Source organism: Endocarpon pusillum (genome assembly GCF_000464535.1).
Source record: "Endocarpon pusillum Z07020 unplaced genomic scaffold scaffold726, whole genome shotgun sequence".
NCBI classification, from domain to species: Eukaryota; Fungi; Ascomycota; class Eurotiomycetes; order Verrucariales; family Verrucariaceae; genus Endocarpon; species Endocarpon pusillum.
Genome location: NW_006916640.1, coordinates 111,971 through 125,766, shown reverse-complemented (window position 1 = coordinate 125,766; position 13,796 = coordinate 111,971). Strand labels below are relative to the sequence as shown.

Here is a 13,796-nt window from a genome sequence, read left to right as displayed (position 1 = left end):
GGGTGAAGAGTTGTGGAGGGTGGGGAGGAGGAAGGAGGGGCTTATTTTGTTGTCCGTTGAGAAGGAAGAGGAGGAGGTACCGGTGGCGGTGGTTGAGTTGTGATCGACGAGATGGTATGAGGGGATATGACGGTGATAGTTTCCTGACGCACGAATATCACAGATCGGCACGCCAGCGAACTTTTTGATCATGGTGAAGTCCATCAGCAGGAGGGGTGCGGCGTAGATGAAGATTTCTCCCCAGCGTTTCGACGGTCGTCGCATCTTGGGGAGTTTGGGTTTCGGTGTGACTGTGTTGCCATTTTCGTCGATCGAAGTAGCAGTGTTACTAGTACTCCTTTGGCGAGAACCTTGGACGTCGATGCGGAGGTGTGGGTTCCGCCCGAATTTGTAGGTGAAGAGGATCTCGATAACGGCGTAACAGAGGATTGTTTCGATAGTCTCGAAAGCGGAGAAGCGGTAGAATGAGGAGTGGTAGAGGTAGGAGTACAAGCGGGTCAAGGCTGGCTGGAGAAGGGAGGGGAGGAATACGGATACGAAGAGGAGCGTACCGAGGATGAGCCTGGGAAGGAAGACTGACTCCCCTCTACCTGTTTCTGGCTGGAGTGAAGTTGACATGGCTCGGCTGGCTGGACTGTATGATGAATCCGGCAACATAGTGAGAAGTTCTCCCTCCGAACTTCTTGTTAACCGGAGGCGTCATGACGACTAGAGTTGACCTTAGGTAGCTTGGCATGGTCTTGCAGACGCTCAACACCGTGACTTGCTGCATGTATTCCTCGCTCCGAATGCTGCGTGTATCACCATCGTTGTGCTTTACCAGAAAGGTGAGAGACGCTCTGATGTTTGCTCGTCACTCACACGTTTATCATGGGCCAGCTCAGGATCCGGTGCTTTCAGCGCGCCACCTAACCTCTGCAAGAAACAGGCAGTGCAGATTCCTCGTGATTGATCCCTGCTTAACTAACAATCAGTGGCTCCCGGCTGCCGACCTGGCCACTTAGTTAAGGATTCGTTGGCGAGCATTCACTACTTGGGGAGAAGGGGGAGGCATAATATTGTTGTATGGTAGGCTGACGCTAGAATCAGCTTGTTACCATACAGCGCCACACATTCTTATTAGCTACGATGTACGGAGTACTGTACATTCTCGGCACTTACCGTACAGCAATCTTTACTAGCGAAGATGCTGAATGTAGAAATCTACTAGTAAAGGCATCAGACAGGGTGAATAATCCCGTGTGGATTCTTACTTAGTACATGATACGTGTAGGCGGGGTTGTTTTGGTAGCAGCTTACTAACATCAGCCTAACGATATCGATGCCCTCCGGTCGTTCCGGCCCCTCCTCCGGAATCCTACCGGAGTCCCTGAAGTATGTACTACGTAGTAATGTCAGTCTAGAGGCGCTGAAATATACGTTCTGGCGCCATTTTAAAGCATTGCATTACTAGTTTTCTATTGGCGTATAGTATCCAGGGCTCCTGATGGGGCGTCCATGAATTCTGATAGCCATTGACTGAATCTCCATCCCCTGAAGTTGGTGCTCTGTTCGAAGGTGAAAAAGAATACTCAAGCGCAGGTTTTGCGCTAAACCCCTCGGGTTAGTCGGCGTCAGAACTTACTTTCCGGCAGCTCAGTGTAGGAGCTGCTGGTTCTTATTACGGGACACAGTGTTATAATTCGTCGCTGTAGGGCTTGTTCTGGGCGCACCCTTTCTAATGAGTCAAAGCATCACATCTACATAGTAACTTCTCTGAGAATAGCTGTTTTGTACAGAGAGGGTTTACCAGTCAAGATACTAGCGGAGCTAACATCACTCCCGGTTTCCCCGTACGTAGTAATAAGGATTGGTTGTCCCAGTCAGTCGCAGTAGTCAGTGGTACTACGTAGTACGAAGTACTCAAGTAGTAGGGTGGTGTCAACCTGCTGTGCAGAGTGCGTCGAGAAGCAAGTTGATTGATAGCTACGGGGGTAGAGAGCGTAGATCTATGTACAATTGGCTGTACCGTACAGCGAAATTAGAAGCGAAATTGCGTTGGAAATTGACCAATTAGAAGCAGTAGAAACGCAGGGATTACGCATATGAAACGCGGCCAATTGGCCCTCTCAGAAGGTCAACACTATGATATCTTCGCCATCAACCTTGTGACCGCCATGCTGGGTGTTGTCTACTGGCATGATGCCAAGAGCAAGCCAGGCACCATCCCTTCCTCCTCCGATACAGCCATCAAAGTCGCAACATCCGGTGGTACTGTCCTTGGTCAGGTCGGCTTCGGTTGGCTTGCCGACATTGTTGGCCGCAAAAGGATGTATGGGTTGGAATTGATTATTATCATCTTCTGCACGCTAGCCCAGGCTCTCTCATCGGACTCCTCCGCCATTTCAATCGTCGGCATCCTCATCTTCTGGCGTGTGATGATGGGAATAGGGATCGGAGGTGGCCGCCCCTTGTCATCCATCATCACCTCCCAGTTCGCAACGACCAAATGGCGTGGCGAATTATGATCCCTATACTGCTGGCCATGCTCATTGACAGGTTTCTATTGATGATGGTGTGAACGGGGGTGGATCGGGCACGGATGTGGTGGGGAAGGAGAAGTCGGCTGTCTAAATTCAAAAGACCGAGTCTCTTTGGGTTCGCTTCGCTGCAATTCCCTGGATATCCGTAAAGCGAATTCAATATCAGTCCTATCAGCATTCTTGCATCACTGACCATTTAGAACGGTACATTTAAACGCCACCCACATGCACGTTTAAGAATTCAACCGTTCAGGACAAAAAAAGTCGCTCACCTCGCCACCCCTCTCTCCCATAAGTATCTCATCATCCTCGTCCTAGCCACACATTGGTATTTGATGTCCAACGTCGATAGACGAATTCAACCTGTATTTCCCTTCCTAGCCCACTCTATACCAAACATCCCAAAATGTTCGTCTCCTGCAGCACATCATCACCAACAAGACGGCCCTGTCCTCCCTCCTGCCTTCGTCAAAACCCCCTTTCTCCTATCTGAAGAAGAAGAAAAAAACACTACCTGATCACAAACTCCAGCCCCCTCCCCACCTTTTTTATTCCCTCCTTTCTCTCTCTTTCTCCTCTTAGTTCCTGACCCTCCTTTTCGGTCCCAAGTAATCAGTAGTACTCCACAAACCCCTCTCTTCTCTGATCTTCCCTTTCGTCGCTGCATGGGGTTTAAGCCCGCAGCCAGCCCCTTATGTCGTTGGCTGGAGCCAGGCCGGGGCCTCTGGTTATCTGTGCGTGCGTACTGGAATTGAGCCAGGGAGGTTGATTCGAAGATCTCTACGGGATTTCGATAGATAGCGTCTTGAAGGGAGTGGATGAGGGACAGAGAGAGAGAGAAGGGGTGGTGAGATGATTGGATGGATAGGTAGGAGTGAAACGGGTTTATTGAGTAGGATGTGTGAACAGAGTATGAATCCATTGTATGAATCCATTGAATAGTCGATAAAGATGGATGAACAGAATCAAGAGGCGGATATTGATTGCACTGTATCAAGCCAGTCCGTCCTCGCCTTTACTTTCCAGCCTAGCAACATTCAATCCTTGTTGAGATCTCCCTTGGGCGCCGCTGCAATGCAAAGATTAAAGTCAGCGCAACGCTCCGGAACTAAGTAGTAAGACAACGAGAAAGAAGACATCTCCCGGCTCCAGAATCCTCCACCATTCTAATTTTATGCAACTCGCTCTCCCTTCAAGCGCAGCAATCAACCTCCCCTCCTAGGCCGCTTACTCTCACTCGCCATCCTGTTCCCTCCTCTGCCTCCTCCACCGTATGGTCCACCGTCCTCGGCACGTGGGTGTTTTCGAGGAGGTAGATCGTTCCCTTCTCTCAGACCAGGATCAGGACCACGAAGGTCTCGTGCTGGTGGGCCCCGGGACTCCCTGTCCCTCATGTCCCTCATGTCCCTGTCTCCTCCTCCCCGTCCTCCTCCACGCTGCTGATGATCCCTCTCATCGCCTCTAGTGGAAGGCCCAGGCCCAGGCCCAGGCCCAGGCCCAGGCCCAGGTCCTGATTGGTATCCTCTCCTCCTTCCACGGTCGTCGTAAGGAGGAGGTGGAGGTCCTTGTGCAGAAGGTCCATGAGGTGGTGGTATACTGTTCGACGGAAGATCGGAGCTTGCTGGATCGCGGCGAGTACTTCTCCTTGGTGGGGCTTGAGGAGGAGGATGAGAGTTTTGCGCATCATCACGTTGCTGTCGAGACGAAGGCTCTCTTGGAGGACGATCTTCACCCTCACCACCAGCGCGACGATCACGTCCTAAATCTCCTCCTACTCTGTCACGCCCATGATGGTCTCTGCCTTCGCCATCTCGTTCACTTCGGTAGGTCTCCCGGTCCCGATGGCTACCTTGTCCTCTTTCATTCCGGCGACCTGTGCCATCGCCGTCTGGTGAGTGGGTTCTGCTGCTACCGGAATGTCTACTTGATCCTCGTCTGCTTTCACTGGCCTCGTCCATCAGATCACCCCTGCGCCCACTTGGTGGATATCTCTCGGGTGGTAAATCATCACGACGTTGAGAAGGCGGTCTTCGGCCATTCACGTCTTGATCGGCACGAAAGAATAGATCAGCTCGACCTTGGTCTTGCAATGGTGGAATCGTGGCTTCCGACCTTGGACCTTGGCCTGGGCCCGCTGTCGGAGTTGGTGGTCCCGAATGAGGCATTGGAGGCCCGTTTGACATACGACTTCCTCCTCGACCTCTAATGTTTTGTCCTTGACCTGCTTGCTGGAGAGTATTGTTGACAGCCGCCAAAGGGTGCCTGTTGTTTCTGCCATTACCCTGTGGACCAGAGGGCGGACCACGAATAACGGGAGCTGGCCCGGAAGGGGCTCCTGAAGGTGCACTGCCCCTAGGGCCTGAAGGAACAGATGTAGGAGATGTTTGCGCAGACGATGGCTTGGAGGAATACGATTGTGTTCGATGTGGGGGACCTTCAGCCGAGGGAGATACAAGCGCCAGTCGGTCGGGGTGAATGCCGGAGGTATCAGCGGGGGTATTAGGGTTAGAAGTGGTTTGCTGCTCTTGAAATGATTGACCTCGGGTATGTGAACGGGAGGCTGGTCCAGTGGGGCCGGGTCCAGTGGGTGCTAGACGGTCGGGGGCACCCATTGACGATTGGACATGGTTAGACGGTGAATGCTGCGGAACAGGTTGAGGCTGTACAGGGTGTGCGTTGCGGCCTCGAGAAGTGGAAGGAGGATTACGACCACGGGGACCTGATGGTACGTCGTTCGAAGGTTCAGAACGATCAGAAGCCAGTTCGTGATGTCGAGAAGGTGGCTGATCGTCTTGGTTAAGTCGTCCATGATTCATGTCAACTTCAACGTACTGCTGTGGAGGCTGGTATCGTATATCGCGGGGGAAACTGTCACCAGACCGGTGGGTTCGGTCAGAATGTTGAGCGCGAGGCCCACTGCCAAAGGAATTGTCATGTCGATCTCTGTGACGTTGATCGAAATCAGCAGATCGGCGATCGAATGGTTCTTGTCTGTCATCCGGTCTCTCTCGTCTAGCTGGATGCCGAGAATCGTGATCACCTTTTGGAGATGTCGGCCGAGAGCCTCTGTCAAGCTTATCCTCACCCTGACCCCTAATTGATATACCATTACGACTGCCTGCACCGCCACTGATCAGAGCTGCTCTTTCGGGGTTGATATTCGCAGCTTCTGTATTGGCTGACTGAGGACCCCGAGGAGGTCCCATATGATGGTCCCGCGGCGGTCGTTCTTGCTGCCGCCTTTCGTGCTCGCTCTTGTTTCGAGGCGAATCAGGTGGAGGTCTGGCTTGCCCAGGTCTTTCCGATTGCCAACCCGATGTCCCATTTTCACGGAAAGAAGGCTGGTTGCGTCGATCCTGTGGTGCATACCTTGGTCCTGCGTTACGTTCTTGACTACGAGGCCTGTCTCCGCGTTCGGCACCCGGGTCAAATCGTTCTGGACGGCGTTCGTGGGGTCGTGAATGTTGAGGAGGGTGTTCAGCTGCCTCCAGGTGATTCTCACCATATCTGCCCGATGAAGGACGGTCAAAAGACCGGCTGTCTCTTTGGTCTCTGGGACTATCGGCATGTGGAGGCGGTCTGCTCGGAATGCGGGCGTCACTGGGGCGAATGTGCCTTGGTTCCGTCCGTTCGGGGCGATGGGGCAAGTTTGGATGCGGCTGCAGCGGACCGGATGTGAGATCTGGGCGTTGGGGCATGATACGTGGTTGCTGCGTGCTAGCCTCGTTATTGCCGTCTTGCTGCCTCAACTCGCTGGACGGTATCTTTGCCGACGGAGGGGTTGATGACCCAGACAATCGTGAGTCTTGAGGGATCGTCTCAGACACCGTCTCAGAGACTGTCGGAATCTTGGCATCAGTTTCTGGTTCCACGCTTGGAACTGGCGGCAGCTCAGTGTTTTCATCCTTAATCTCACCCTGCGAACTATTAGCCGAGCCCGCGGCTGTTGGTCCGACATCCGTTATCTGCGTATTTTTGATTTCGTGCTGGTTCGCGTTGACCTCGATAACAGGCTTTTGCTCAAAATTCTGATCGCCACTATCCTGTTTGTCAGATCGGCTCTGCAAAATATAGGATAGAGAATATAGCTTACCCTGATGAAGAACTCGGCTTGGACTCACCAGCTTCAGCGTTGAGTGATTGTGCTGCCGGGCCCGGTGTTGAAGTACCCGGTGGGATAGCCGAATTCACCAAAGGCTTCTCTTGTCCCTTGCGGAATGCCTGAGGCAAAATCCAAGATTTCTGTGCTTTGTTCAAATCCGCCATCAACGAAAGTGAGGGAACCTTAATATCACCCTGATCCGATTCTCCGAGTGCAGAGATCAGTTTCTGAAGCTGCGCCCCATGGAACGTGATTGCTGGAAAGTTCTCCGCCACCGCCTTGAGAACAGATATAGCGTTGCGGATGTGCATGTATTCCGATGATGACAAGCAGCTTTGTAATGCAATGGCCAGATGTTGATGCCACTTGTAGAGTAGTCGTCGAAAGTCTTCGTAATGCAGAAAACATTCTGGCTTGCCAGTGCTGCTTACCTTCTTCGCAAACCCTGGCAAAGTTTTTTTCGATCCCCAAGCTTCTCTCTCGTACATATTTCTATCCCTATGCCACCTCGCGAGATCTCGAAGGATTTCATGTAGAAATCTCCCGAGATTGTCTGCCTCCTTGGATGTACACATGAAAATCAATGAATTCAGTCGGTTTTGGCGAAAGATCAAATCGTAGAAGCCCATCGTTCGAAAATTGCTTGTTCCCGATGTGTGTAAGAACTTGAGGAACTTGAAGCTGAACAGGGAGTCAAGAGGCGACAGTAAGATGCGTGGTAGGAAGCAATGTTCCATCAATGCTGAGTTTAACATTTCGGACTTCCCATGAGTGCCAACAAACCAGTTATTCTTCTCTTTTGAAAGCCTTGCCTTACTTTCAGCGAACGCTTTCAGGTGCTCCTTGTTCTCAGTCAATATTCTGTCAATCAGATTCGAAATCTGTTTCTTCTCTGCCTCTCGTTTTCGAGCACCAAGAGCAGTGACATCTGCCCGATTGCTTGATATGGTAGCAATTCGCTTGTGCTGGCGAGAAAGCTCATCTTCGTATGATTTACCAGGGATCGTCACATCGTAGAGAGCAAGCTGCCAAAAGGTAACATAAAAACCAAGACCGATGACATTTGAGACCTCACCTGGAAGGCTTGGTCTAATCGAATCCATGATGGGTTGCAGGACCGGATGCCATTGTTGATCATGCTCCTCCGAAATCGAGACTTCCTCGCCAGGTGGTTTTGTTGGGGATTCTGGATTGGAGTCGACTCCATTGATTTCTGCTGCTGTTGGTGTAGCTGCAGATTCCATGACCGGTTCCGTTTCTAACGCCTCCCCTTCGTCCTCGCCAGCGCCGTCAAGTTGGTCAGCCATATCAACATCACCCTGCTCCAAATCCTTTGGAATCAGGTCTTCGTTTTTCTTTTGCGCACCGTTAACGTGCATAGCCTTGTCAAACTCTGCAATTCGTCTACTAAGGTTGGGCCGGCTAATCCAGAAGGCAAGCTCGGGCTGAACTTTGTAGCTCACAATTAGCTGTGCCACATCAGGAACGGCGCTTTCATATTCTTCTGTAGAGAGGTTGCTGTGCAATAAATCTAAGTATTGCGTCAACACTCTTTGTATCTCATCGTACAGATTTCCCAGAAGTTTCAACGGAGCATTCGTGTCTTCGAGATGGAAAACAGAGGCTTGTCTCTGGATTGCAATGGCCAGTAATAGTTTACCAGCGAGATCAGACTCCTTCAACGACCTCATCAAACGCCGAGAAGTGAGCCGTGACTCATGTCTTTTGTCGAGTAATTGCAAGATGGTTTGGGACCGAAGCAACTCGCCACCGCCCATCGCCAGGAGCTGCGTGTCATTGTAAGAAGCATCAGTCACAATCCCAGCCATGAACAAAATGATTTGTTCCAGGACAATTAGATCTGTTGGATTCCCTTTGATCAGCTGGTCTGTTACGTACTGCAGGACTGGGCCTGGTCGCATGATGTTGTATCGCTTGAACATCTTGCCGGCAAAATAAGCCAAGGCAGTCAACCATCGACTAGTCACAAGACCGCTCTCTTGTACTCGACTCCGGCCAGCTCGACCAAGAGCACTGATCAAAGACCATGTGAGCACGTCATAGCCTAGATCTGTGAAATAGCGAGCACCCTCAACAAACACTTCTGCAAGATTATCGTAGACTTCGATTTGCGAAATTGCTGTATTGATGACGATGTGTGGATTTGAGTATGCTATCTTGGCGAGGGCTCGAGCCATTGGGCGCACGTTGGTTCTGCTGAGACGTTTGAGTGTGTCCCGAGTCTCTGCCTTCGCCTGGTCTGCTGCTGTTTTCATATCTGGCGTTCTAGACGTTCTTCCACCTGACCACTCTTGGTAGATTAGGTATCTCGTTTCGATTGAGAAGTTGCTGAGAAGCTCGAATACCTCGTTCACGACTCCAGGGTTGGACTTGGTCAGGCTGAGAGCAGGAACCAGAAGACGCTTGCAAAGTTCGCTCCATCTCTCAAGGTTCGATTCAGACTTGTCTTCAGCAATGCTATGCTTGCCAATTCTTGCGAACTTGACCAACAATGCTGGATCCTGACCGATCTTGATGCCTGTGAGATTCAGGAAGGTATCGCAAAGAGTGAACAGATCATCCACGGTCTGACATACAGGAATGCTATCAGACCACTCGTCCCAATAGAATCGATAGTCTAAGCTATCGGTACCACTGTCATCTCTGTCAAGTAGAGCCCATCTCAAAACCTTTCGTGGCGGAGCCTGCATGAGCCTGACTTGACCTTTGGGCAATCCGGCGATATCGGGCTCACTGGATGGCTTTTGATGTTGTAGGGTGGAATCAGAAGCAGTGGGCTTAATCGTTCCATAGATCTTGCTCAAAGAGTGATGGATAATACGATTGATGTATTCAGGCAGCTCTGGATAAAGGTCGACAATCCAGGGAAATTTGCCAAGGATGAATAACGATTCTGGGATCGCACCAATAGCGAGTAGACTTTTTAGAAGCGGGATCTTCTGGTCAGCTGGCTCTGGAAGAGCATCCTTCTTTTCTGTCGACGAACCAACTTTGTCAGGTTCAGCGTCTTTTGAGGGTGTACCTGCCCGAGTTGCGCTGTCTCTCAACCTCGGCGGCATAGGCAATGTGTCATCTACTAGAGCACCTGCCGTAAGCAAAGCATTTTTGGCTCCTTGTCCAGGTCGAGAGGCTCGTTCTCTTTCGGCCTTTTCTTTGATCTTCTCTTGTCGCAAGCCTTCCATATCTTCATCTGCTCTCCAGATATGATTGTACAGATCCTTCAAAGAGATGAACCCAACTTTGATCAGTAACGCAGAAAGGTAGATCAGGTTGTCTGGTAGAGTGTCACTCTCAGTACGTGCGACCGAAGACGAGTAGAAGCGCAGCTTGAAACCAAGCAGTTGTGCTGCATCTTCATTCCCTCCTGGTGGAGAAGTGCCAGTTTGCTTAACCCAATCTTGCATGAATTTCTCTTTCGCGCTAGGTTCGGCGCTTTCTGTAGTGGCCCTGGGCAAGGTTTTTTTAGTCTCAACATTCGCTACTTGTTCTCGTCCGATTTCGTAGAATGCTTGTAAGCCAACATCTCGAGCGCGAGCCCAGAAGAGTCGATCACGTTCCTCTGTCAGCTTCAATAAGTCTGCTCTTTGGGAGTCGTCCAGATGCCAGGCTGTAAACCCTGGCAATGCCCACTGTGGTAGTCCACCAAGCCTTGTGATGTCGTTGCGGCCGTGTCTGTGGTCTTCTTCTCGTGGCCACCATGGACTGGCACGAAGGAATTTGACAAAGAAGCGGAACTGCTTAACCAGAACAGCGCCAAAGACGTCAAGGACGACGTCAAGAGCCCTTCCAACATCCAAATCAAAAGATCCGATCATCGCTTTGACACGCTCCACTGTATCCTCGACAACCTCGGCCGTTGGTGGCTCATTCCCGCTTGTGGTGAAAAGCTCGGTCATCAACTTAGCAAACCCTTCCGATTCTTCACGTAGCAGATTGAAATTGGCCTGCCGATAAAGGAGATTCGTCGTCTTACGAACTCCCGATCTACCAAATGTAGTTCGAATGAGCCCCATTTTCTCCAAGAACTTGACGTCCAGCTCTTGACGTAGTAGCGCAGGAGGTATGCCAGAGCTCTGAACAACTGCGGAAAAGGCCTGGGGCGAAACTGGCGTCTCTGCGACAAAAACGGAAATGGTATCTAGAAACACAAGCTGAACATCCGAGAGCTTTACAGAAATCTCCGTGCCAGTAATTTTCTCAATATCAGAGGCCGACTGTCCAGGCCATGCAATGTTCTTGACGACAGCACCGGCTTCAGGAGGTGGTATGCGGCCGGACATGCCGGCAAAGAGTAGCTCTTGGAACAGCATTCCCAGTTCGACATAATCCCCATTATCTCGTAGCTCCTCACCCTTCTCCGTTACAGACAAACTTCCTGAAGAATCCCATTGTTCGCGTATTTCCTCAGTGATGTACGAATAGTCAAAAGGTCGGGGCTCTGCGATGATATCAGAACTAGGTGGAATGGCTGCATCCATCTTTGTAATCGTACTTAGCACGCCATTCGATTGATGGGTCGGCTGTGCATCGGTTGGCCTTTGTACAGGAGATGTAGGCTTTGAGACTGGTGTATTCATGGAGTTTCTGTTGGTGGTAGGACTTTGAGGAATTACAGAACCACGACCTCCACGACTAGGTCTTCGACCGCCCCGGCCCCGGTTCTCTGACGGGTCGCGGCCATAGTTCGAAGGCTGTCCCTGGTTGTGATGAGCAAGGTGCAGGTTTCCTGGTCTGTGAGGGGAGGGTCGTTGTCCATCGTGCGAGTTATCCCCAGACCAGGTCCGATCACCTCGCTTTCGTTTACCTCCCCCAGCTGGAGCCATAGCTCCCTGGCGTGGGAAGTTTGGCCCTTGAGAAGAGCGACAGCGAAGGTAGTCTCGGCGAAGTCATTAGGAGGACTATCAGTTTTGGAGTGTCTCAGAAGTCAAGCTGAAGTAGGATTGGGAGCTGAACTAACCAGTTTCAATGGCAGTTCATACTGGAGATGAATTGAGCAGATAATATCCAAGCCACTTTACTGCCACATTGCACAGAGTATCTTAGTTGAGTTTGCAAGCCTACGATTCACCTGGCTGCCGCTTTGAGCTGCACTGCAGACTAAATGTCATATCCTAACGTTGCCCGCAACCGTACTCTTGGCAACTAACTGTGCTAACTACAAACGGAAATGGAGGTGTCATTACGTGATTACCCAACAATACTTTGCCATCCACATCATCCGCTACCAACAGTTTTGTGGCTATTTCGAGCTTCTATTACTTGTTCACAGTTCTTCCAGTATCCAGAGTCCCAAAATGGCTCCCAAGGTCTTCCTGTAAGTTGCCATTGCCTTTGAACCAATGTCCAGACGAGTAGCTGATTACTTCTAGCACTGGCGCAACAGGCTACATTGGAGGGGATGCCCTCTTTGCACTTGTCGAAGCACATCCAGACTGGGAATATACCTGCTTAGTTCGAAACGCCGACAAAGGGGCCAAGGTTGCTGCTGCTTATCCCACAGTCAGACTCGTTTACGGGACCCTTGACTCGACAGATTTGCTTGAAGAGGAGGCAGGAAAGGCGGATATCGTATACCGTACTGAGCTTGGCATCACACTCTATGAGCCATTATACAGCTGATGTGGGTCCACAGATACTGCGGATAGTAGTGATCATGTTGCTTCTGCTGAAGCATTTGGGAAGGCAGCCGCTAAGCGGGCTCCTTCAAGCCCTCTTTTCTATATCCACACTGGTGGCACAGGATTGTTGGGGTGGGAAACCACAGAGAAGGACGCGTATGGCACGGAGCTACCCAGAATTTATAACGACTGGGATGATATCAAAGAAGTGACCTCGATCCCTGATTTCGCTTCGCACCGTCACGTTGACAAGATTGTCCTACGCATGAGCTCAACCAACCCTCAGGCAGTCAAGACTGCCATTGTTTGCCCGCCTTGCATTCATGGTCCGGGAAGAGGTCCAGACAATCAGCGTTCAATTCAGGTTTATGAAGCAGCGAAAGCCATTCTGAAGAGAAAGCAGGCATTTCTGCCCTTGAAGGGGGACAATGTTTGGCATGAAGTCAACGTACACGACCTCTCTGACGTGTTCAAGCTACTTGGGGAAGCAGCGGCAGCTGGAGGTGGTGAAGCAACTTGGAACGAAGATGGCTACTATTTCGCAGAGCATGGTGAATTTGTCTGGAAAGATATCTTTCAAAGCATCGCGAAGATTGCGAAGCAAAAGGGCTTGATTGAATCAGACGAGACGCTTAGCCTTCCTGCCGACGAGTTGACCAAATTGCATCCGGCTGGCCTATACCTCTGGGGCTCAAACTCACGAGGGAAAGCAATCAGAGCAAGGAAATTGCTGGGATGGGAATGTCGTGGAAAATCTCTCAAAGAAGATCTTTCCGAAATCGTTGAGAGAGAGGCTAGAGCACTCGGATTGATCGAGGGTCATGCCGCCAAAGTTACTAAATAAGTGCAACCAGAAACGGAATGGTTTCACTTCTGCTACAGAACAACAGACATCGCAGTATGCAGTACCCGAATTCCCTAGTCCCATGGTGGTTCGCTTAATTGTCCCAAAGGATATCTCACAATTGAAGGTGAGGCGGCTGGAAGATACATGGCGACCTTGGCAATGTACAGTGTGCGCCGAGTCCCTAAAAAGTCCTTTCCCATGCCAAGCAACATGTCTCTTGTGCCATCCACATGGGAATGGTAAGAATGCCTAGGTGATTTCACATTGCTGACCTAGACAGTGGAATGTTTCAAAAGCTCTGTTATGCGGCCATAGTCCACATAGCCATTTGACTGTCCATGCCATCCGGAATTGATCAAAGCTCGCTGCTGTGCACATTGGCTCTGCTCTTTCATGCTACTACATGAATCGTGCAATATCACTAATCAGTGGACAAAGGCAGCCCATAATGCATGAAGAAAGGCAGCTCCTATATATCACGAGTTTGCACCAAGCTTACGCCTTGAAAGAGCGCCTGAGTGTGGAGTAGATGCTGCGGAACACTCATTGGTTCTAGGGACTCTTGCAACCTGCAAGGACACTCAGTGTCATCTTCATTGCCTATTCCCCATGATCGAGGAGCCAGTTCATGCCTAACACACATCCTGTCAATCGTCCCATCACATGGGATCTGGTGAACAAGGGCA

The 13,796-nt window shown here is 50.8% G+C and overlaps 4 protein-coding genes across 4 annotated transcripts in view; 2 read left to right on the top strand and 2 right to left on the bottom strand.

Moving 5' to 3' along the window:
• The window catches only part of EPUS_06799 (uncharacterized protein), a gene marked incomplete at both ends in the record, with an annotated part of 1,690 nt that extends 1,072 nt beyond the window's left edge, over positions 1-618 (bottom strand). Inside the window, one exon of the mRNA XM_007807815.1 lies at positions 81-618. Within this exon, the coding sequence (XP_007806006.1) occupies positions 81-618 (538 nt within the window). The remainder of the gene's footprint in view (positions 1-80) is intronic.
• Positions 619-2,084: 1,466 nt separating this feature from the next.
• EPUS_06798 (uncharacterized protein) lies at positions 2,085-2,507 on the top strand (the record flags this gene model as incomplete). Its single annotated transcript, XM_007807814.1, has 1 exon — positions 2,085-2,507. The coding sequence occupies one exon, from the start codon at positions 2,085-2,087 to the stop codon at positions 2,505-2,507; it is 423 nt and encodes a 140-aa protein (XP_007806005.1).
• A 1,220-nt stretch (positions 2,508-3,727) lies between these two features.
• On the bottom strand, positions 3,728-11,468 carry EPUS_06797 (uncharacterized protein; the record flags this gene model as incomplete). Its single annotated transcript, XM_007807813.1, has 2 exons — positions 3,728-6,560; positions 6,616-11,468. The coding sequence occupies 2 exons, from the start codon at positions 11,466-11,468 to the stop codon at positions 3,728-3,730; spliced, it is 7,686 nt and encodes a 2,561-aa protein (XP_007806004.1).
• Positions 11,469-11,939: 471 nt separating this feature from the next.
• Positions 11,940-13,107, top strand: EPUS_06796 (uncharacterized protein; the record flags this gene model as incomplete). The annotated part of the gene is made up of 3 exons (XM_007807812.1): positions 11,940-11,959; positions 12,015-12,220; positions 12,278-13,107. The coding sequence occupies 3 exons, from the start codon at positions 11,940-11,942 to the stop codon at positions 13,105-13,107; spliced, it is 1,056 nt and encodes a 351-aa protein (XP_007806003.1).
• Positions 13,108-13,796: the final 689 nt, after the last annotated feature.